We start from the raw sequence: 25229 nt of genomic DNA on the forward strand, positions 1-25229 counted from the left end.
TTATAAAAATATATTGATTATAATAAATATTTATTGATACTGGAAAATAGTTTTAAACAATTGTGAAATTATAAATCTATATTTTTAAAATAATTTTATAATTTGGCATAATTCAATTAATTATTAGCTGTCAAGGTAAATTATTTTTCATTTTCTTAAAAATAAAAGAAAAAATAATTATTTTATATTTGGTTTTTTAGTTTGATTTTCCATTATAAAAATATAATACTCATGTTTCCAATTAACCTACTTTTTAAATTAATTCTCATTATCACAAAAATGGTTTAACCTACAACCACGTTTTTAAAAACTTATTTTTAATTGATTTATAATAAATAATAATAATTAAATTTTTAGTAACTTTTTATTACAAAAAATCTAATACCCTAATTGATTTGATTTTGTTGTTTGGAAAGAAAAAAAATGTTGAGAAGATTGGTAAAAAGAATTATTTTATTAATTTTATAGAACATTTATTATGCAAAAAATACTACTAATAAAATGAAATCTTTAAAATATTTTTTATTTATATATAATTAAATTTAAAATTAAATAAATATTACTTGTTAATTACTAAATTTGATATAAAAATAAATCATCTTAAATATTAAGTACATAATAAAATACATTTTATTAGTTTCTCATAAATATTAAATACATAATAAAATGTATTGAATGAAATTTATGCAATTCTAATTAATCATTATTGTGTAAATAAAAAGGACATCGATAATGTATCATTTATTATTCAGTTTTAATTTGACTGTGATTACTTTGAAAAGAAGTGCAACAATTGGGGTTGAGGTGAATGTACAAGAGTATGCAAGTCAAGTGCATTGGGTTGATATTACTCCCTCCGTCCAACAATGAGTGACCCGTTTGGAATAAAATAGTGTCCCAAAATGAATGACCCATTTCAATTTCCAATACACTTTTTCCAATTTTACCCTCTAATTAATAAAATTTTCATCATTTCCAATACATAATAGGGGCACTATAGTAAAAACATTATTCTCTCTCTTACTTTTATACTCTTTTCTTAATATGTGTGAAATGACCCAATGGATCACTCATTATGGGACGGAGGGAGTACCTATTTTGTGTGTTTTGAAATCACTGAGTTTGATGAAATTATAGTAAGACAGTAATTTGTTGGGATTTTAAAATGTAGTCTGTCTAAATAACACTGAATTACAGTTATTTATTTAAATTTACTGTTGCTTCAAACACAACTATATACTGATAGTTGCTTCATCTCAAGATTATTATGTATTGTTGGGGAGATTGTGAAGACATAAAGACATGTTTGTTTTGTAGAAAGAAAATGTCAATGTAATAAGAATTCTTGGTTTCTAAGATTAAGAGAATTTTTCGTAGAATTCACTAAATATGTAATCACTTATTATAGTACATGAGATTCTTATAAATAGAGAACTCTTATAAATAGAAACTCATATTGTAGTTTTTACAATCATCCTATAATAATTCAAGAGTTTGAATTAATTGTGTTTCTTCTCATTCTTATACTTTTCTCTCATATTTTAGTTGTGTTATTTTATATTATTCTGGTACCCAACAATGCTATCAGAGCATTTGGTGTTGGTCCATATTCCGCTGCGAATATTATTCACAGTTACTATTCATACGTATTATTGTATACTTTTACGGTGATTGTTAACGTATACCAAATTTGTTATATATACAATATTGTCCATGTATACTTTGTTATTCACGGTGAAATTGTGCAAGCCTGTTCAATTGAAATTACCATGACAACAAAATTTGAGATTGAGAAGTTCAATGGGAGTAATTTCTCCCTATGGAAGCTGAACATAAAGGCAATCCTGAGGAAGGATAATTGTTTAGCAGCAATTGAAGATAGAGCTGAGGGAATATCTGACGTAAAGTGGAATGAGATGGATAGCAACGTTGTTGCCAATTTGCACTTAGCATTGGCGGATTCAGTTTTGTCTAGTGTTGCCGAAAAGAAAACTGCAAATGAGATATGGGATGTTCTCATCAAATTTTACAGGGTCAAGTCACTGCACAACCACATTTTTTTAAAGAGAAAACTCTACACTCTTCGAATAAGTGAATCCACATCTGTGACAAAACACATCAACACTCTAAATACAATGTTTGCTCAACTTACATTGGCAAATTTTACCATAGCAGAAAATGAACGTGTAGAACTTCTACTTGAGAGCTTACCAGATTCATACGATCCGCTCGTCGTTAACTTAACAAATAATATAATGTTACAGACCGTATATACTTTGATGATGTTGCCAGAGATATTCTTGAGGAAGAGTCCAGGCGTATAAATAAGGAAGACCGTCAAGAAAACTCAAAACAAGTAGAAGCTTTGACAATGTCGAGAGGCAGATCAATGGAACGTGGCCCTAGTGGGAGCCAAAATCATGGTATATCAAAGTCTAAAAGTAAGATGAATGTGAGATGCTACAACGGTGGCAAGAAAGGGCACTTGAAAAGAGATCGTTGGCTTAAGAAGAATGGTGAGAAGTCTTCTGAGGAAAGTTCATCTCAAGGATGTATTGCCAATACCTCTAATGATGGAGAGATTCTATATAGCAGAACACCAACTGGTTCCAAGGGTAGTAAACAACTCACTGACATTTGTATAATTGATTCAGGAGCAACATGGCACATGACTCCTCAACGAGATTGGTTTTACACTTATCAACCTATCTCAGAAGGATCAGTGTTCATAGGAAATGATTACGCCTTAGAAATTGCTGGTGTCGGTACTATCAAAATAAAAATGTATAATGGTACAGTTCACACAGTTTAAGAGGTATGACATGTGAAAGGGTTGAGGAAGAATTTATTGTCTATTGGACAATTAGATGACCTTAGGTGCGAGACCCATATTGAAGGTGAGATCTTGAAGGTGGTGAGAGGTGCTCTATTAGTGGTGAAGGCAGAAAAGCTATCTGCAAATCTATACCTTCTTATGGGAGAGACGTTGCAAGAGGGTGATGTGTCAGTTGCATCAACTAGTCAAGAAAAATCAATGACAATGTGGCATCACATACTAGGCCGTATGTCAAAACGAGGCTTAAAGGTTCTTATGGAACATGATCTCTTACCTGGGCTCAAATGGTAAGTTTACCTTTCTGTGAGCACTGTGTGAAAAGCAAACAACATAGGTTGAAGTTTGATATATCAACTACTAAGAGTAAACATATACTTGACTTGATTCATTCTGATGTGTGGGGGTCATCGCAAATGTCCCAAGGAGGAGCAAAATATTTTGTTTCATTGATGATTACTCCAGAGGATTATGGGTATACCCAATCAAGAAGAAGTCAGATGTGTCATCAATATTTAAGCATTTCAAAGCACTAGTTGAGCTTGAAACTAAAAAGAAGATTAAGTGCTTGAGGACAGACAATGGAGGAGAATGTACAAACGGTGAGTCTCTGGTATTCTGCAAAGAAGAGGGTATAATGAGACAATTTATAGTTGCTCATACACCTCAGCAAAATGGTGTAGCATAGCGAATGAGCAGAAATCTCCTAGAAAGGACTAGAGCTATGTTACGAACTGCATGATTATCCAAGTCGTTATGGGCAAAAGTTGTGAAAATTGCATGTTACGTGATAAATAGACCGTCATCAAGTGCAATTGATTTAAAGACTACTGTGGAGATGTGGAAAGGAAAGCCAGTTGAGTATTCTACTCTACATTTAGTTGGATGTCTTGTGTACGTGATGTACAAATCCCAAGAAAGAACTAAGCTAGATCCAAAATCCAGGAAATGCATATTCTTGGGCTATGCTAACGGTCTCAACAGGTATCGCCTATGGGATCCCACTTCTCTCAAGGTTATTGTTAGCAGGGATGTAATCTTAGCAGGGATGTAATCTTTGCAGAGAATGAACTGCAAAGGGAGCAGGGAAATGACAATACTTCTAAAGATATTACTACTTTTCATATAAATGGAAAGTCTGTAGAAGATGATTCTTTTGAAGCAGAACTAGAGCACGAGGTACAAGAACTAGAGAAACCTGATGGTGTTGAAGTTCGACGGCCAATACATCAGAAAAGGAAAACAAATTGGCAATCAGACTATGTTATGGCAAGCCACGATGCATATTGTCTTCTAACAGAAGATGGATAACCATCAACTTTTCAAGAGGTTGTGAAATGCTTTATGGATAGGAGGAATGCAAGAAGAGATGGAAGCCTTACATAGAAACAAGACATGGGATCTTGTTGTACTTCCAGAGGGTTGAAAAGCCACTGGCAACAAACGGGTCTATAAGATTAAGCGTGATGGTAATGATCAAGTGGAAAGATATTCTGCAAGACTGGTGGTTAAAGGATATGCTCAAAAGGAAGAAACTTGTTTCAATGAAATCTTTTCTCCGGTGGTTAGACTTACCACTATCAGAGTAGTGTTAGCTATGTGTGCTTCTTATGATTTACATCTTGAACAGCTAGATGTAAAAATATGTTTTTCTTCGTGGAGAACTTGAAGAAGAAATATATATGCTCCAACTAGAAGATTTTGAAGAAAAAGGAAAAGAAAACTTGGTTTGCAGGTTGGCAAAATCTCTGTACGGTTTAAAGCAGGCACCAAGGTGTTGGCACAAGAGATTTGATTCCTTCATTATTACCCTTGGATAGAATAGGTCGAGTTCAGAACACTATACATGTTACAAGAGGTTTGAAGAAAATGATTTCATCATTTTGCTGTTGTATGTGGATGACATATGATCTTCATTTTTGCACGGTAAATGGAAATAAGTGAATATAAAATGATTAATTCAAAACATGCATGCTCATTTAATTAATATTACCATTTAGAAAATAACAATGTTCAAAATCAAATAACACTTAGCAAACAAAGAAAAAATAAATGCAAATGATAAAGTGAATCAATGATCATCAACTTCCAGGATAAGCTCTCCTATTTGATTCGCTTGCTTTGAGGAAAATATTCTTGAAGTCTTTGCATCTATCAAGGTCACGGGTGATCCACCATATGAGGAGACTATTGACTTGCGATGAAATGATGATCTCTATAGCTGCAAATTTTAGTAGGTTGTCCCCATTATTTGCCAGAGCTAACACAGTCGCTATAGTCGATCTATCTTGTTGTTCAACAAGTCAAAGTCTCATCTTAATGCAAACAGGTTTTGTTCTAACTGGTCCATGATCCATTGAGAGCTTCTTCGAGTTTGTGAATGTCAGGAAATCAGCTAGCTAGTTATGGACAAAATATGGAATGAATTTTATTGACAACTTGGAACATATGCAAATGTATGCAAATGAATGCGATAGAATGCAATGTCACCAATGCAAAGATGCAATGCAGTGTGCAAGATTCAAAGGTAAAGACTTTAAATAGCACATAAGGAAATTGTGAGGGCGGCAAAGTTGCAAGGTAACATCTACCCATTAACCCCTCACAGGCAGGTTCTAATTGTTTTGGATAAACAATCCTCATCTTGGAAATATTTTCATCAATCGTAATGGACTTGCAAGGTGACAACATTTCAAAGAGATTCTCTTCTTAGTGACCAACATGGTTAAGGGTCCCTAAAAGGTTCCTAGAGTCTACGATCCTATTAGACGATGACGACTTATCTAGAGGGGGTGAATAGATCACCAAGCCAAAATTAGTTTTAAAAAAGGTAGTTTACAAATTATTTTCAAATCCAAAAGAGTACGTGCGGAAGCAATCCCAAATAGATCGATTAAAGTCGTCTATCCGAGCCTATGTTATTGGATGTCAGATATGCAAATAAGCCTTGATGGAGTAAAGCGAATAATACTTTGAATTAATGACTTGATCAATATACACTCAATGAATCGTTCAAGTCTATTAGTTATGCAAACTTATTTCCAATGAATAGAGCAAAAAATATAGAACTCGATAATTTATCGAATACTTGGTATGCACTCTAATTTTTAAAAAAATTCTTTGTGTGATGTTGATACAAAAAAAAATTATAATCAAAAGTGATTATTAGCTAATCAACTCATTATTTTAACAAAATAATTGCAAAAATAATCTTACAAGTAGATCAATTGAACAATGCTATTTGACAAAATGCGTAATGAAAACAAAAAGAGTAAAGCGATAAAAGAGAAACGACACAAGGAATTTTGTAAGGAATTTTGCAAAAGTATCTACAAGAGAAGTGTTCAAGAGCAACTTCATAAACCCTAAACGTTTTGTCGTTGACCCCTTATCTTCTTTTGATCTGAGCTAGACAAAGAATACAATAGACCGCCAATTGATTATCTGGATCTTGCTACTCCTTTGCATACTTTATCTCCAAAGCTTTCGCGCACCATCAATTGCTCCTATTGTAACCCAAGACTTTAATTCAATTCGTCGTTCTCGCGCCACTTCTTTTGCGTTCTTTATCTCTAAAGGGTCCCCTGCATTCTTTATATCCAAAGGCTTTCACTTTACAACAATCCTCACTTGAAAGTCTTATCGCAAAACCCCCAAATCACAATGGATTTTGGAGGCAAACCCTAACGAAGAATTTTTCCAGATGAAACCCCCTACACAATCTCAACTCCAATTTTCTTTGCTCATACAAAAACCTAACTAGACGTTATCAAACCCCGTCTAGATGGCACCCCGATAAAAGATGATTATGTGTGATTTATCAGTGTGTATGCATATGTTGGAGGTTGAAGATGAAGAGAGAATGCAGTAAGTGTTTTAGTTTTATCAAGTTGAAATGATGCATGAGAGATTTATTTTGTAAGTTACAAAAATTGTATTTTGCTGACGAAGATGCATTTGCTGCGGAACCGAATATGTATTTTCGATTTCAAAACAGAAATGTATCTTCAGAATTAACTAAAATACGTCTCAAAAATACATTTTCGATTTCTCAAGGGCATTTTTAGAATTGCAGCGAATATTATTCAACATTTTAACGTTGATAAGAAAAAACAATCCAATTATAATAGACTTTGAGCCCAACAAATATAAATTGGTAAAAAACGAGGTTAAATATATTAAGCCCCTACCATTATAGCGTGTTTTGCTTTTGGACCCTGATTTTTTTTTTTAACTAAAGATCCCGTATAAAACATAAATCTTAGATTTAGTACACCCTTTTATCCTCTTTATTGACTGGGCTTGACTAGTTGATATGGCAAAATAATAATAATAATAAACTTACTAAATTCAATAATCAAAGAATAATAATAATGGAAAAGAAATAAGAAGGGAGTTAGGGTTTGTATGTCGTGACAAATGAGATTGAACTCATCTCCTTCCCTCTTTTGGCTCGAAGCGGCCGCAAACCTCCGATCAAGTTTTTCTGTCGCGACTTCCGGCGCGGTTTGGCTCCGATTCTCTTCTTCTCTCTGGCCTCATCTCCGTCTCTGAACACGGCGGCTTCTCCTCTGTTTCCCTTGGTGTTGACGCGGTTTTGGAAAATGATGTGAGATCGAGTTGATGTTGTATCTCAGCTGAATTGAAAAAGGAACCCAGGAACATATTCGAAAGGGTGGTCGAGACGGCGGCTAGGGCATCAGAAGATATCCCTCTCCAAAGAAAAATCTCCAAATCAACGAAGGTAACTTGAAATTCTTTCATTCCTCTCCTTCCAAATCAACCAAGGTAACTGCAAATTGTTGTTGCAACCTGTTTACCCTTGATTCGATTTTTGTTCATGTGTATATCAATCACAAGGAAATAGATCTCAACAAAATTAGTACCTACTAATGCTACTAAAAAATCACTTCAAATCCTCGATTTTGTGTTTATTTTTTCAATTTTACATACTAGGAGGACAACTACCAAGTGGCTGTTTCAGATTTTCAAATCTTACATTTTGAATTATAATTATAATTTGTATGTTATATTATCCGTGCAGGATCACTGATAATGGGAAGAGTAGTTACTAGGAGCCAGAGACTTAAATCATTAAACAGTTGCAATGACGATTCAAACTCCAAGAGATGTATAGTGATTTCAAAGGTGCCGCTTCCTCAAGACTTGCTGCTTCATATTCTTACTTTGCTTCCTCTCAAATCTCTTGTTAACTCTGCAAGGTATGTTTGCAAATCTTGGGCCACTACTATTCGAACCTCCCAATTTGCGCTAGCATGCCTAACACATTCTAAACCCGGTCTTTTCGTTCAAAATCATCAACATCGTACTGCTTATTTCTTGGATATTAAAGACTGTGTGCAAGGTAGTCAAGATCGAGATCAGGGTCGTAGGATCTTAAGATCTTACGATCTTTTATTGCCTTTTAGTGCTAAGATCTTGCAGAAATCTTTTTCATGTGCTTTTGTAGTCAAGATCGAGATCTTTTAAGTAAGATCGTAAACACCATAGTGCTGGACCTGTTTTTGTTAGGCTTTCTAACCGGGTCAGATTTTTTAAGTGAACCCGATTTTTTTGTCTTACTTAAGTTCTGTCTTTCCTAACCCTAAAATTAAAAACGCAAAACGGCTGCAGCATCTTCCTCATACGATACTTTCCTACTTCCACGAAAAACAGAAACTTTTCACCATCATCTTCGCCATTCTTCTCCCCCTGCTATCATCTTTGTTCTTCTCCCTCTGTTATCATCCTCATTTCGTGTTCATCTTATTAAATTAGGGATTGATGGTTATGAATTATTAATTAAATTAGTTGAATGTTGTGATTTATAGGTTATCTTGTTCATGTATTATAATTTGCATGTTTTTGTCAATGTGAATTTACCATTTTGCCCTTTGGTAAGATCTTAAGTGTCGTGCTACGATCCTACTTTTACGGTCTTTCACAGGCCGTCCGATCTTACTTAAGATCCCGTGCTTGACTACCTTGACTGTGTGAATGGTCAGTTTGAATTTGAAAGGACTGATATGGGAACAACTTTGGGAAAAGTTATCATTTACGATACTTGTAATGGCATATTGTTGCTTCTATTGCCGAACAAGCGTCTTAAGCAAATACAACCTTGTCTCGTCAACCCCATCACCAAGTCTTGCTTTAGAGCTCCTCCTTTACTCAGGTCACAAAGACCTTTTGGGCTTTTTTTTGGACCGACTTTAGTGTGTGTCCCCCATATTGCCAAATTCAAGCTCTTCTTCCTAGACATCCAAGATGTTTCAGGTGTTGATTATTATGTTTTCTATGTCCTAACAATTGGAATAGGTAACTCATGGAGAGAAATAGATAGAAAAAAAGTTCCTTACGGGGGTAGTTATTGGCCACCACCTTATGGAGGAGGCAATTATCTTTACTGGAAGACTGGTGGAGACCATGGAGTAACTGTGGTGGATGTTGACAAGGAAATTACCGCTGGAAAATTTTCACTTCCCCCTGTGCCCATGTATTGTGCTGTTGAGGATGTTGAGACATTCTTCACGAACATGAATACAAAGTTCTTATGGATGGGAAATCAGCTTTCTTGCATTGTGATTAAAGATTCGAAAACATTTAAAATCTACCTTTTGGATTTTGAGTCTGGAAAATGGTCTCTTTATCATGATATGGGACATTTTGATTGAGTGGCTGCTTCTGGTAATGAGTTTATTATTTATGATATTTGTTGCTGGATCCACGATCAAATCATCTTTAGTCTCTTCTCTAAAGAAAGAAAGAGGCATCTAGACAGGATAATAAACAACTTGCATTTTAGTTACAGTGTCAAGACTAGAAAACTAACAAAGATTGAGGGCATTTCCATGGGTGATCAAGTAAGGCTTCACACCAACAGTCTAATTTCATTGCCAAGTACTCCAACATAGTTAGGTTTCTTGGTACAATATATTCATTGGTAATCTTAATATTTATCTTTGTTGGGTACAATAAGTATTTATGTTTCTATTTATCCATGAAGCCACTATTTGATAACACTGCTTTTAGTTCAGAAAGTTCAGAACAGTGTTACCTCTTTCTTTTATATGGGAAGGATGGATTAAGTATGTCTCTGCATTTATGCATCTGGTTCACTTAGTTAGATGTCACTATCGGCTATTATATGAGATCATATTTCAAATTGTAGTAGCCATTTAGTGATTCGTATTTTTTTTACTTCTTGAAGTAGATGGATCTGAGATATTCGACGACCTCTTGAGTTTATGTAAAGAGCCATCCAAACAAAGAATTGTAGATGGAGTGAAGTTGACATTGTATCTAATTTTCTCAGGGTAAGTTGGTATGAACATCATATCAACCTTCATTGAATTATAGTTGGTATGAACATTAATTTTTTGTATTTTTTTTTAGATTTCGTACGGGCATCCAATGCTTATAGGCTGGTCGACAAAAAAAAAGGCAACCTAAGAGAAAAACTAAAAGTTTGAAGATCCTTGCGAATTGCTAAAATAATTTGAGAAATTCACGTTAATTTGTAAAAACATCGAACGATTTTCTGCATTTCAAATTGATTCTTTTAGAAAGCCTAAAAAAATGATATTTGGTAGGAGAAGAAATGATACCGAAGATGTTATTATGGGTAATGTCTTCGGTATCAATATAAGGTTATCAAGTATCATTTTCTTAGGCTTCCCAAAAAAATCAATTTGAGATTCAGAAAATTGTTCGATGTTTCTAAGACTTAGCAATTTGCAAGGATCTTTGAATTTTTAATTTTTCTCATACTTTTTTGTTGATCAGCTTATAACTATGTTTTTTTGTCGACCAGGTTATAACCATTGGATGCCCGTACAAAATTTGCAAAAAAAATACAAACAAAAAAATTATCTTAAAAAATATTACGTTCACACCAACTATAATTCAATGAATGTTATAATTCAATGAATGGTGATATCATGTTCATACCAACTTGCCTCGAGAAAACTAGATTAGTGCCAACTTCACTCCATCTACAATTCTTAAGAAGTCGTCGAATATCTCAAGATTTATTAGCCACCTCTTTCAAGAAGTAAAAAAAAATGAATCACAAAATGTCTACTACAATTTGGAATATGATTCGTGACAAACAATCATTACTGGAGAATGTCGTTTCAAATTTGGAACAAGGTGCCGTTGAACAAACCGAAGAGGTTGAACAAGCTGCCGTTGAACAAACCTAAGAAGTTGAACAAACAAAAGTGAAAATCGAAACTGTCGGCAGACCTAAGAAAAGGAGATCTAATAGAATGACAAAACCTACCCCTCTTTTTGTCGAATTAGATGCAAATATGTTCAACAAAATCGGAATGTTGAACATGCTACAAATGTGGGACTAACTTTGAATGTTGAACATACCTTCAATTTGGAGTACGATGACAACGAAATCAGCAACTCGGGGCTAGCTGTAAATGTTGACCATGCCTCCAATTTTGAGGATGATGAGATTGTTGATCTTGCTTCCAATATGAAGGCTGCGATTGTTGATCATGCTTCCAATTTGGTATCCGTGACACCGGCTGTCCTTTGGGAACCATCTTTGAAAGCTATAATCTGGAGGCAGCTGATAATCTGGAACCAATAATGAGAAATCCATCTTTGAAACTTGCTTCTGTTGGTACCGACAGTGTGGAACAAACTATAAATTGTACTGACAGTGTGGAACAAATTGTACTGACAGTGGGGAACAAACTTGTTGGCAGTGCCAATGTGCAGCAATTTGCAAATGTTGAGAGAGCCCCAAAAACCCTTCACAATATCCAAACCAACTAGAAGTAAACTATTCGAAATTTTTATGTTTTTGTATCTTTATTTAACACCTACTTTGATATAATAGCTACATAGCCTTCCAAGACAAGGATTCTTAATGAAACTTATAATTTTCTATATCATGTTTTGTATATCTTTCATATACTTTTCTATGATTCCTTCTAATTGCATAGATTGGTCACACAGAGACCCACAGACCGAGAGTCTTTCATGTGGTTTTGTTACCGAAACCTAGAATTATTTAGCACCCAACTTGTTATGATATTTGAATGCTGACCCTTTAATTAGTTTTTATTTTTATTTTTATTTTTTATTATTTGTTAAGAAACAATGCATTTTTTTTCTTTCAGTTTTACATTTCTAGAGTTCATGAATAGGTTATAAGGTTAGTTTAGTCAAAGATTTTTTTTTTCTTTTGATCACTATTATATTTAATCTTTTTGCTACAATTTTAAATGATATTTATTTTAAAAATAGAGTGAATAGTCAACTGTAAAACTATTATTTTTTAATCTGTGTGCTACAATTTTAAATGACTTAATTGATTTTTAGAAGGGAATTGCTTATATCACTTAAAATATTGGAAATGAAAATTTAAAAAATTTCGGTTGACTTTGAAAAAGTTATATACAGGATTTTGTTTTCAAAATTTAGTTTAAAGATGTATATTCAAAACCACTTTATATATATCCCATGCATTCTTCATTGAACCGTCTTTTGACATAAATTAACCCAAGATGCATCACAGGGTAAATTTTGACTTTGCTTTAGATACAGTGTTGAAATTGACGATGTATCATAGATATACAACAATATTCGGTTAGATTAAATAAAATTAACGATTATAATTTTGTGTCAAATTAACATTTTTTTTTTAACTTTTGATATCATTTGATCTTATTCTTAGTTAGCAATATTGTTTTTTTTTTTATATATAGTAAGATATAAATGTTTGAAATGCACATATTAAAAATACATAACCATTCATTATCTTAATGGAAAAGAAATGAAAATACTACTACCTTTGTCTCAAATTATAAGACGTTTTGAGCATTTCACAGCAATTATTATTTTATGAAAAAGTGGAATGATGTATAATTTTACAAAAATGTTGTTTAATAATTACATTGGAAAATGAAATTTATAGAGTATAAAAAAAGAATAATAATAATAATAATAGAGGGTATATTAGAAAAAAAATTATATCTATGTTTCATTGGAATTGTATAGTGATTTATAATTTGGAAAAAAGAACTTCTCCAAGTTGGTTATCTTTATAGATAGCAGTTAAAATACCAATACAATACGAGAATGACATATAACTAAATCCTCTAGACATACCGTATCAGAGTTTTTAACGTGGATGACAGTTTTTTAAGTTAATGCACTTTCTAACGTGGATGATAATTTTTTAAGTTAATCCACTGCCACTTAATATAAAAGTCAAACATTTTAAATATTTACACAATCACTCTTTATCAATTATGGTAATAAAATTGGATCGGACTGGCCGGTTCAACCGGTTGGACCGAAATCCTAACCAATATGTTTAAATCTAAAAACCGGCATGTGAAAGAATTTGGATTTAAATTGAAAAATCGGTTAAAAACCAAAAAATTGGCTATTTAGGCGATTTTTAGGTACAAAATAAATTTTGCTTTTGATTTATAAAAATATGATAAAAAAATTTGTTTTGAATCAAAATAATGCATGATTTTTTTTTTCCTTTTCCAATCATTTTAATACACATTATCATAAAAAGATAAAAGTAAAAATTATTTTAAATTGTTTTGTTATTCTCTATTCATAAAAGAACGAAAAATTGATTTTATATAATAATATATAATAGATAAATACGATAAAATATAGTTCAACGCATAGGAAATGACCAAGCAATATTTAACAAATAACTTATAAAATTATTAGATTATTATTGGATTAAATATACGATATCCCCTGCCATTAGGGCTGGCTGGGCAGCAAAAACCAATTAAAAATTTTGCCACACCCAAAATTCGAACCTAATATTTGTATGTTAGCAAGCAACATTTCTACCAACTAAGCTACCACTTTTCTATATATTATATAAACTAAGGTATATTAGTATAGTATAGTATATTAACTGAATATTTTAGTATAGTATATAACGTTTAGTATTTTAATACAGTATATTATAGTATATAATTAGTATAGTAAATTAACTGTATATTTTAGTTATATAACGTTTATTATTTTTGTTTATATACTGTAATATAATGTAGTATAATGTACATTACTAATGTTTATATACTGTTTATATATTTTGTTTATATAATGTTTTATTATTTTAGTATAGTATATAATGTTTATTATTTTTTTTATACGTTTTTGTTATAGTATATAATAAACGTTAGTTTATATAATATGAACAGTTAATTAAATACTATATTAATTATATATTATAATATACATGTACATTAATAATTAATTACTATATTAAAATAATTAATATAATAATAAAGTTAGTTTAAAATTTTGAAAACAATTAATATAATAATAAACGTTAATTTATATACTATATATTACTATAAAAAAAAGAGTTAAAAGGTAGCGCGCACTGACAGTGTAAAATAGTTTTATATTGTCATCCAATAGAAAGTCATTAGTTTGCCATGTTATTAAATTATTTTTTAAATAAAAAAATGATTTAGGGTGTGTTTGGATTGGCGGTGGACAGAATTGATTCTAGTAGAATTGAGTTTAGTAGAATTGATTCTAGCAGAATTGAGTTTAGCAAAATTGATTTATGTTTGGATACATTTTTGTAAAAGTGGGTTGAATAATAAATTACAGTGTAAAAATCATCCAGAATCAATTCTGGAGGCAAAAGCTACAAATTCTAGCTTCAAGTAGAATCAATTCTGGAGACAGAATCAATTCTATTTTTGTCAAACCAAACATCTTAAAATTGTCCAGAATTGATTCTACACATCTAGAATTGCTTTTGGCCTTTTCAAAAGCCAAACCAAACATGCACTTAATTAGATACATGGTGGTGATTGGTTGAGAGTGTAAAATGTTTTTACACTGTCAGTGCATCACTCATTTTCTTCAAAAAAAATTTTAATTTATTAAAAATTTTAAAATGTTAGTTTATTAAAAAAATGTTAAAAGTATATATATGTTAGTAATGCAATAATTAAAAAATGTAGTTTGTAAAAATGTTAAAATGTTAGTTTATAGAAAAATAAAGTTTATAAAAAATAATTAATTAAAATAAAATAAATACATAATGCAATAATTAAAAAAATTAAGCAATAATTATATTAAAGTATATATATTAACGTTTTTAAAAGTATACACACATTTATTCATTTATAAAAAGCATTTAAGTTCAATGAAAAGTTGTAGCTCAGTTGGCGGAATGTTGCTTGTTAACATATCAGTTCTAAGTTCGAATCCTAAAACAGAGTCAAAACTGAATCTCGCCCTAATGGCAGGGGCATCGTATATTTAACCCTAAATTATTTTACTATTTAAAAATACAATTACTTTTGTACATAATTATAATTATATATAACAAAAAATACAAAAATATTTATTTCTATATATCAATTAAATTCATGTTTTGTATGGCAAATTATAAGTATATAGTAATTTCAAATGGAAAACATAAGCATGTAATTTCGAATGCAGTTCACTAACATGTGCCCCAAAAGTGGTTATGATAGTATATTCTGTCGTCCTACAAACCATGAAATAGGGGCACTGATTCTGGCATTCCGTTACTGTCTCCTTACTCAACGTTTGACCACCACAATGCACATACTAAATTAAAAGCCACCAATTGTTAAGATAATGCCTAGATTCATGTCCGAATTTCTCTAGGCATAACAGAACCTACCAATTGCTATGCAATCAAATAGCAAATCTTGAAAGTACATAGAAATGTTATTCTCAAGATGCTGGAAATGGATTATGGATTTCATGCAATCCTTCTTTCAAACTTCTCTTTCTTCCCCGCCTCCTTCTCCACCGGTGGAACTGTGCAATGACATTCTCTTCGAAATTTTTCTCCGCCTCCCGCCTGAAGTGCTCCCACGTCTCAGCATCCTTAATAAACAATCCAATGGCATGATTAACAGCCCGCTGTTCCAAACAACTTATTGGACACAGAAAATTCAACTACCTCGCCTTTCTGCTAAAATGTATTACCAACATAAGTTGACCAATCGAATAGACATTGTCTTATTGAACAAGGAACATAGTCACAAATTGAACAAGAATGAATTCCACAAGTATACAGAGGTTCCTCAAATTCATTACTACACTAGGATCCTCCAATGGACCGAGGCCATGCTCAAGTACAACCAAATTGGACCAAATGGTATCAAAATTCAGAAAGCAGCAAATGAGTGGCCAAAAGACACACGAATGCAATATGCAAACAACATTGTAATTGAAGATAGCAAATAATGTTATAGTGCTTGGTGCTTAGGTAGATAATTGTAATTATTATTTAGAAGTTTAATTCAAGAGTATATGAAATTTAGCATTCTGATTAAAATGCCCAAAATTCTGAAGATTTACAAAAATAAATAAAATATTAGGAAATTAGCAAAAAAGAAAAAAACAGAAAACACTAATTTGCTAGCAAGGAAAATGGCAGTGACTAAAATGACCAAACAAGAAAGCAAGTACATGTTGCAGAACTTATTCAAGGAAATAGTTCCAGGCAAGATCCTTGGTATGTTGACAATATGTCAGCACTATTATAATATTTTTCACACATGAATAAATTTTTGTTCTTGCATAACAGTTTAAAACTGAAAATGGCTTACAATTCATCCAACCCTTCATCAGTCAAACAATCATTTTATCATCAACTATGCGGAAAAGTAAACTAAATATTCTGACAACGGTTTCAACCCAATATAAAAGAAAAAAATCCAAAACTTTCTAAACAGTGATGGGATTGATGATTATAAAAGGGAGAAATTTGAGACAGTGTTTGGTAATTAATAAAGCACATTGATGACCATTGATCTTCATTGCATACTCTGAAACCGCTTCATGATAAGCATGCTCATCTCCATGTAACGCTGTGCACAGTGTGTAAGGCAATTAGTTTCACTGGAACTGAACTTATTCCCAGGTGTACCTGTGATGCATTTGTCCCAACATTCACTGGTCATCTTTGCCACCATTTCATTAATCATGGCTCTTTGTTGTTCTTCCTGCATTTGAAGGGCAAAGTTAAGGTTACATTCTAACATAACATTACTGTGGAACAATAGAAAAAATTTATACAGAACTACCAAAAAAAATCTAGAAAATAGCTAGAACAGTGCACTGTAACCAAATTAATATCTGAACTGAGCCTATTCAAAAAACCACACCAATTTTCGGAAAAACTGAACAAGGTTTTCAAAGCAAAACGGTTACGAATTAATTACCAGCCGCTGAAGCAAACTAAATCACTTTTAACAGAACAAATCACAAAAACAATAAAGAATCAACTATACTAACTTATACTAAACTCATGAATAAGTGTAATCGAATTGAAAATGGAACTATCTATCAGTAAAAGCAACCAAACGCAATCATAGAAAAGATGAAATCAAACTTACAGAGTAAAATCTCTGCATATCAGCTGAATTAAGGTCGGAAAGATCCATGGAGAGTGATTGACGAGAAAGGGATTCTTCAGAGAAATCTCGCAAAAACCCTAATGTGTAGAACCAGCGAAAATAACTGAGTATAGAAAACCTAAAGCTATAGAGAAAGAAAAAGTAACCGGCAAGAAAGCCCGTTAAGCAGGCCTCACTTTTAATGGGCCAAGAAGTAAGGAGATTTTATCCGCACACCCTACAGCTTGACCCAGCACCCCACAAGCCCTCTGCAATTACCATTTTAACTTTGTAAAAATTTTAAAATATATTTCTTTCATAAAAGTATTGCTCAATTTCGATTTTCATACAGACTATCAGACATTTACTATTTATGATAAGTATAAGTTTTTACCATATTTTTCTGTTTTTTCATGCATTTTCACCGCATTTTGGGAAATATCCCATAAAAATGCAAACTTTTATCTAGATTTTTTTTTAATAATCCGATAAAAAAGTATTTATTTTTTCCAAATTTTTAAAAAATCTGGTAAAAATACATACATGTTTTTAGATTTTTTTTAAAAATCAATAAAAATGCATAAATGTTTTTCAGATTTTCTGAAAAATCCAACAAATATGCATTCGTTCTATCGAAATTTAAAAAAATCCGAAAACATGTATGCAATTTTATCGATTTTTTTAAAATATCCAGAAATATTCATAATGGTATCAGATAATTTGAAAATTTTGGTAGATTAAAAAAATTTGTTTAATTTTTATAGTGAAGACAAGAGAATTAGATGACACGATTAGTATTATTATTAATTACAAATCTAGTGTCAATTTAATAAATTTAGTAATTATATATATATATATATATATATATATATATATATATATATATATATATATATATATATATATATATATATATATATATATATATATATATATATATATATTATTTATTATTATTTATAATTATTTATAATTATTTATATATACATATTTATTATTGTTAGTTAAATAATATACTATTTATATTATACTATTATTATATTTATTATTATTATTATTATTATTTATTACGGTCAAATTAGTAAAAAATAGAATTAAAATTTATGTCAAGAATTGCTATCATGATAGCACGTGGCTATGGGATTATCATCATCACAACCTTGCATTTATATTAAGATAGATAATAATTATTATTATTATTTTTATTAATTATTAATATTGTTTTAATTGATAAATTAAATACGCATATTTAAATATAATATTTATAATAGTGGTAGTTGAATATTATATTATTACTATTATTATTTTTATTATTATTATTATTATTATTTCCTTTTATTATTATTATTATTATTATTATTATTATTATTATTTAATCAAATAACTTTGCATTAATTCAAAAACAATGTAATACAAGGCGATCATTCGGATTCAGCCAACTAAACTGACAAAAATAACAAAAATGAACACGTTGTATCATTAATTCGCTATATGTGTTCTAAGCTTTTTACTACATAAATTAAAAAAATTAAAAACATACTAATGATAAAAAAATAATTTATGATTTTATATATAATTATTATTTCAAAAATTATTAAAGATTTCATAATTTTTTTAAAAAATTTAATTCTTATGTAACCTCTAAAGCATGGGTACTTCTAAAAGGTGAAGTATCAGCATAGAATATGTACTCTTAATAAAACACGCACATGCACCGTATTTATGATACTTCTGTTGAAGCGGTAAAGTGGCAAACAACAAAAAATTTGGAAGTAATTATCCGGGAATTTATCGTGTCCACAGAGATTAGTGCTACCGAACTGCAGTTCAACAGTTTACAAAGTTATGAGTTTGGATTGAATTGGTAAAGCATTAAAATGGAAAAGTAAATATTAACACAAAAAGAATTCATTTTTCAGAAAGAAGAGACTTATCAGGTATTGCATATAATCTACTTCTCACAAACTTAAACTTATCGATCAGTTATACTCAACCTACAATACTCATCAATATCATCAAGCATCACCCACACCCTAAGTCATTTCTAACCCAAAGTAGAGAGAACTACTATATCATCTCAGCGACGATCTCTCAGCCAATCTCAACAATACAGCAGACAACCAAATATCTATGACCAAGCAAATATAATATGATCCAAGCAAATCTACTATAGTCATCAAGAACTCTAAGAAAATATCTATGACCATTAATGGAACTTATGGAAAGAGGACCCCAAATATCAAAATGTAACAATTCAAATTTGCTGGTAGCTCTAGAATTACTTGGAGTGTAAGGAAGCTTCTTATGTCTAGCAAAATGGAAAATGTCACAAACAGCTTTATTATCATTAACAATTTGAAGATACAAATGAGACAATTTTGAAATTCTATCATGAGATAATTGACCTAACCTAAAGTGCCATAAGGCTTTAGTAGGAATCACTTTACAATTGTTAATGCTGGTACTAGATACAACATAATGGTGTATGGGAAAGTTATGGATTTTGGAGTTAAGGGAAAAGTTTTAAGCAACCCAACCATCATCAATCTTCAGTTTGTATAGCCCTTCAATCTGGCTAGCCAAACCAATCATCTTTTGGGATGTCAGGTCCTGAATAACACATTTGTCAGCAAAAAATTGAAAGACACAATGGTTAGAAGCATATAATCTTGACACAAATAACAAGTTAAGAGAGATATCAGGAGTGTATAGAACATTGTTAATGCATAATTGATAATATTGCTCTTGAGAAATACTGACATTTTGGTTATTGGAAACACCTTCTTCACCATTGTGAGCAATGACTGTGTTATCTCCAGGATTGGTAGTAGTAGCATTAGCAACAACTTGTTTCTTACCAAAATTTGGAGGGAATCCGTGTTTCCTATAGCAAACCTCCACTGTATGACCTGTTCTATTGAAAAGGTGCATAATTTGGTGTCTCTTTTAGAACTTTGAAATCCACTATTGTGACTAGAAACCTTACCACGATCAGAATACTTTCTTGAATCATAAGCATTAACTAGAGTGTTTACTTCTTCAAGAGCCAAAGATGGATCAGGTTTAGGAAGAAGATAAATATTGTGGCTTTCTTCTTGAATCACCATAGAATAGATATTGTTGATGGATGGTAGTGGATCCATCAAAAGAACTTAAGTTTTTATAACAAAAAATTTACCATTCAATCCAGTAAGAAACTGAAGTACCTGATCTTTAGTGCGAAAATCCCTTGCAGATCTCATAGCTTGGCATCTGCACTGATGAATGCATGTGCATGCTGGGAGTGGTCTATGAGAATTCAATTCTTCCAACAATCCACACATTTCTGTGAAGTAATCAAGCACGGATTTCGAACCTTGTTTGAGATTATTGATCTCAAGACGAAGATTAGAGACACGAATACGATCAGCTTTGGCAAAACTTTCTTGAAGATCATTCCAAACATCAAGAGCATTTTCCAAGAACACGATCGTTTGAGCAATTGGAGGTGTAACAGAATTCATGATCCATGAATGAACTAAGCAATTGCATCGTTCCCAAGCGCTGCGATTAAGATCATCTAGGTCAAGTGGAGTAATGGAACTAGGGCTGGAAATGAGTCGAGTTGAGTCGAACTCGCCTCAGCTCAGTTCGACTCGTTAAGAATTGGCCGAGTTCGAGTTCGAGCTCGAGTTCATGACGAACTTTTTTTTCAGCTCAAACTCGACTCGCTAAGAATTGGCCGAGTTTGAGTTCGAGTCCGAGTTTATCTCGAACTTTTTTTTAGGTCAAACTCGACTTGTTAGAAGTTCACGAAAATCTCGATTCAACTTGTTAGGTTTATCTTGTTAGGTTCAACTCGCTTATTTCACGAACTTAAAAATAAATTTTTAAAGTCTATTTATATATATATATATATATATATATATATATATATATATATATATATTTGACATTTTATATTAATATTTTTTAATTAAAAAATATAGAAATAAAATAAAAGTTATAAGATTAGAATTTATACGATGTTAATTTTATTTGTATAACTATTTGTAGAAATATTTTGCTCACTAGAGAATATAAATTATCAATTAAAACCGTTAGATTAAGATAAAATATGATACTAAGATTTAGAGCAAATATACAATCGAGTTGACTCATGAACCTAACGAGTCGAACCATGTATAGTTCAAGTTCAGCTCATTTAGTTAACGAACTTAGTTTTTAGCTCATACTCAGCTCATTTGGTTCATGAACCTAGTTCAACGATTTATTTTTCGAGTCGAGTTTCGAACTATTTTCGAGTTAGTTTGGTTCATTGCCAGCCCTAAATGGAACCATCGATGAATGCAGATTTGTTCTTAGCACCAAGAGCACGTTTCATTGATCTTGACCATGAAATGTAATTGGAACCATTAAGAGAAGGTGTGATGATCACAGAATTCGGACCTTCACTATGATGGACATAGAACACCGAATCAACTTGAGAGGTAGAAGCCAACCGTGGTGGCATGTTGAAGATGAAGAAAGGAAGCAGCAATATGCTGAAAGAACAGAGAGAAACTGAGCGGAAACGAATTATTGATGGAAGAAATAGGTGTGGATCTTATGCCATGATACCATATTATGCTATGGAATTTCACATATCATTATGCAAAGAAGAAGAAGATGAAAGTAGAAGAAGAAGAAGAAGAAGAAGAAGAAGAAGAAGAAGAAGAGAAGGTAAAAAGAATTTGCATATATTTCTCTTAAGTGTTACAATGGAGAGGCTGATGTATATATACAAGATTCTCATTACTTGATGTGCAAGTAACAAACCCTAACTACCTAACTAATTTCAACTAACTACTTGTAACTAATTAAAGCAAGGTAGTTAAGATGGTGGAAAAAGTGAAAGTTTGAAAAGGTATCAAATAGGAACTTGACACTTGGTAGCATTTGGTGGAAGTAAAATGAATTAATTGTCAGATTAGGTTTTTATAATTTTAATCTTTCGGCATGAACTCTAAGTTACTAAAGCTCATTCACCTGAGAACCGGAGTAAGAAAGAAAAAAAATTAAATCAACAACTATTTTTTTAATTAAATAACAAATTGTGTATCAAATAAAAGTGTACAATAGAGTTTTATTTACTAATGACTACAACCATCACATTTATCAGCTCACTTAGTTAATAGCTATGTAACAACAATAGATGCAAGGGCGTGTGTATCAATTCGGGACATGCTACTTATTTACTCCCTCCGATCTCAAATAGAAGAAAAAAATTCTATGGTCTTAAATATAAGCAAAAAAAAATTAATATTTATTACATTCAATGTCACTATTCCAAATATACCCCTACAATTTTTTACATTTTAAATGTTTGCAACAATTTCCAAAGAAAAAATAAGAGTAGAATTAAAAAGAGAGTAAGAATTAAATGCAGTGAGACATTCTCCTTAAAGGGTGAGCTTTTTTGCAAATTTGCTTATATTTGAGACCAGAGGAAGTATCTTTAAAATGTGAGATTTCTTAACATCATCCTGTCTTAAAAAAAAACCCACAATCTATTAGGTATTTCATTGAAGAGAAAACACTATTGATGACTTTTAACAAGAAGTAGTTATACAAATTCCCTATCATTTTCCACTTTTACTATTCTGAATTAATAAGTTTGTATAATATAAATGATATATACTTATTGATGGAGTTTATTCAATGTTTTTTTATTAAAGTGTTGAGTTGAAGTGAATGAGTATTTATTAAGATAATTTAAAAAAATTATGAATTGACGATGTGCAACGGGTGAAACCCACTTAGATAGACAAACCAAAAACCACTCTCATGGAAACATTAACAGTATGTTATCATGAATGCAAAACTAAAATATTAAATTTTGGGATCAATTCAAACTTATCAACTTAAATATGGTCATTCATAATCTCATGTTCATCAAAGGCTAATTGTTCCATGAATGCAAAACATGCTATTTAAATCCAAAATTTTAAACTTTAAAATTATGGCATTGGACAAAACTTTTGAATCAAACGAATGGTAACAATTACTCTTTATTCAATTAAATGTCTATTGAAGCCAACATCAAATTGAACAACATTTAGATCTTTCAAAGGATTGTTATTCTCTAATTTTGTTTCCTCTGCTTTTTAATGATTTTAGATATTTTATAAAGAAAAAAGTGCAAAGGGTAGAAAATGATAGGTAAATAAAGATGAGAGAGTGTGTATTAGAAGAGGTAGAGACATGGATACAAGCATATTCAGCTCTGTGCATGTACAACATAGCCTCAAATAATTAAGGGTTATTTGAGGGTTTCAATTATATATGTATTGTACTTTATAGAAATACAGTGAAATATATAATATATAATTCAGTTCTTAAAAATATACTACCTCCGTTTTTTATTATAAATTATTTTGAACTTTTCACTTATGTTAAGAAAAATAATAATTATTGTATGTAAAAGAGAAATTATGAAGGTTTTTATAAAACTGTCATTCATTAGTAACATGTGGAAGACAAAATTGATATGTAATTGAGAAATTATGAAGGTATTTATATTTTTGAGAAAATATTGATAGCTCTACAAAATTTTAAAATATAAAAATTCAATTTTGTATTCAATTTCTTTTAAATAAATATAGAAATTGAAGTGTAGCACGAGTAACTTGTTAGTAATCTAAAAGATTTTCTTACCTCTTGGACAAACATGTTCCAATTTATCCTTGAATAGGTATAATGACCCGATACTCTTATAATCATCCAAATGGTTACTATACAAAATATTATCCAAATCAAGTTTTTTTTTACTTCTTTTATTTATCTTATCCCATGATCACTATAAATAGATACTAACTGAATCCATATAGAATTCACATTTAACTACAATTAAACTCTTAATTGATAAAAGATGAAAACTAAATATTTTATTTTTGTGTTCTTTCTTTGTGCATTAAATTTGATCTTTATTAAGGCAATGGAGCCATGCAAAGACGGTAAAAATTTACAATTTATAAATTGTTTTCAAATTTTCTCTCTACTTTATAATTTTAATAAACACATGTTGTTTGGTTTGTAGTTGATGTAATTGAAGACTTCAAAACAAGAATTGAGGTGAATGAGAATGAATATTGGGGAAAGGGTGGAAACCATGGAGACAAAAGAAGAGAGTATGGTGATGGATATTGGGGAAGTTGGACAGAAGGAGGTTGGGCAGGAGGATTACCAGAAAAACGAAAAAGCAACGAACATGGAGGAGAAAGCAAAGGAGAAAACAAAGAACATTCGAGAGAAGAAAAAGGTGAACCTATAGGAAGAAGAGATGGAGGTGGAGAAAAAAAAGAAGCACATCCATAAACATTCATGAAAACTATACACATGCATGTGCACATTATTATGCCATGCAACATGTAAAAGACAAGTAGAAACTCTATCACACTTCATACTTAGTTTTTAAAAGGATGAACATCTTTCCCTTAAATTAAAATGTATTTTCCATGTATACTTATATTGTTTAACTTTTATTATCATAATTAAAGGGATGAGAAGTACCTCATTTTCATGAAATAACATTTTGTTCATTTTGATGCTTTAATTTCATTCATTATTTTCTATTACACTATACTCAATAGGGATTAAATTATTATAATGAGTATGTTCAAGATTTTTTTTTTAATTTAATATAAATATGGAAAAATGAAGCATATAAAATAGTATAGCTATTATTATTGATATCTTTAAAGCAGAATATTTTCTCAAATCTATTTTAAACAGATAACCAACAAAATCAATTATAGAATACAATAATAATAATAATAATAATAATAATAATAATAATAATAATAATAATAATAATAATAATAATAATAATAATAATAATAATAATAATAATAATAATAATAGAAAAATTAAATAGAAAAGGTAACTACTTTTTAATGTGGAAAACTTTCGTCAAATTAAATATACAAAGAGTCTTTCCAGTAACACTAGAAAATAAATTTTGTTACCAATAAATAATA

General features: G+C 30.9%; 2 protein-coding genes and 1 long non-coding RNA gene across 3 annotated transcripts; 2 read left to right on the top strand and 1 right to left on the bottom strand.

The window, feature by feature from the left end:
• The first annotated feature begins 7211 nt into the window (after positions 1-7211).
• On the top strand, positions 7212-11740 carry LOC131661010 (uncharacterized). The gene is made up of 2 exons (XR_009301090.1): positions 7212-7577; positions 7878-11740. It is a non-coding gene; the product is annotated as an uncharacterized LOC131661010 (long non-coding RNA).
• Positions 11741-16421: 4681 nt separating this feature from the next.
• LOC131661008 (mitochondrial import inner membrane translocase subunit TIM8-like) lies at positions 16422-17387 on the bottom strand. The gene is made up of 2 exons (XM_058930401.1): positions 17233-17387; positions 16422-16839 (listed from the first exon to the last, which is right to left on the bottom strand). Exons 1-2 carry the CDS (start codon positions 17278-17280, stop codon positions 16651-16653), a joined length of 237 nt encoding a protein of 78 aa, XP_058786384.1. The 5' UTR covers positions 17281-17387; the 3' UTR covers positions 16422-16650.
• A 6690-nt stretch (positions 17388-24077) lies between these two features.
• Positions 24078-24814, top strand: LOC131661007 (uncharacterized). Its single transcript, XM_058930400.1, has 2 exons — positions 24078-24206; positions 24290-24814. Exons 1-2 carry the CDS (start codon positions 24122-24124, stop codon positions 24565-24567), a joined length of 363 nt encoding a protein of 120 aa, XP_058786383.1. The 5' UTR covers positions 24078-24121; the 3' UTR covers positions 24568-24814.
• Positions 24815-25229: the final 415 nt, after the last annotated feature.

Source organism: Vicia villosa, linkage group LG3, assembly GCF_029867415.1.
Source record: "Vicia villosa cultivar HV-30 ecotype Madison, WI linkage group LG3, Vvil1.0, whole genome shotgun sequence".
In the NCBI taxonomy this organism is placed as follows: Eukaryota; Viridiplantae; Streptophyta; class Magnoliopsida; order Fabales; family Fabaceae; genus Vicia; species Vicia villosa.

Coding starts and splice junctions, on each gene's coding strand:
- LOC131661008 (XM_058930401.1), bottom strand. CDS start 17,280: ATGGATCTTTCCGACCTTAATTCAGCTGATATGCAGAGATTTTACTCT. Junction 16,840..17,232: donor ATATGCAGAGATTTTACTCT/GTAAGTTTGATT, acceptor CTTCAAATGCAG/GAAGAACAACAAAGAGCCAT.
- LOC131661007 (XM_058930400.1), top strand. CDS start 24,122: ATGAAAACTAAATATTTTATTTTTGTGTTCTTTCTTTGTGCATTAAAT. Junction 24,207..24,289: donor AATGGAGCCATGCAAAGACG/GTAAAAATTTAC, acceptor TTTGGTTTGTAG/TTGATGTAATTGAAGACTTC.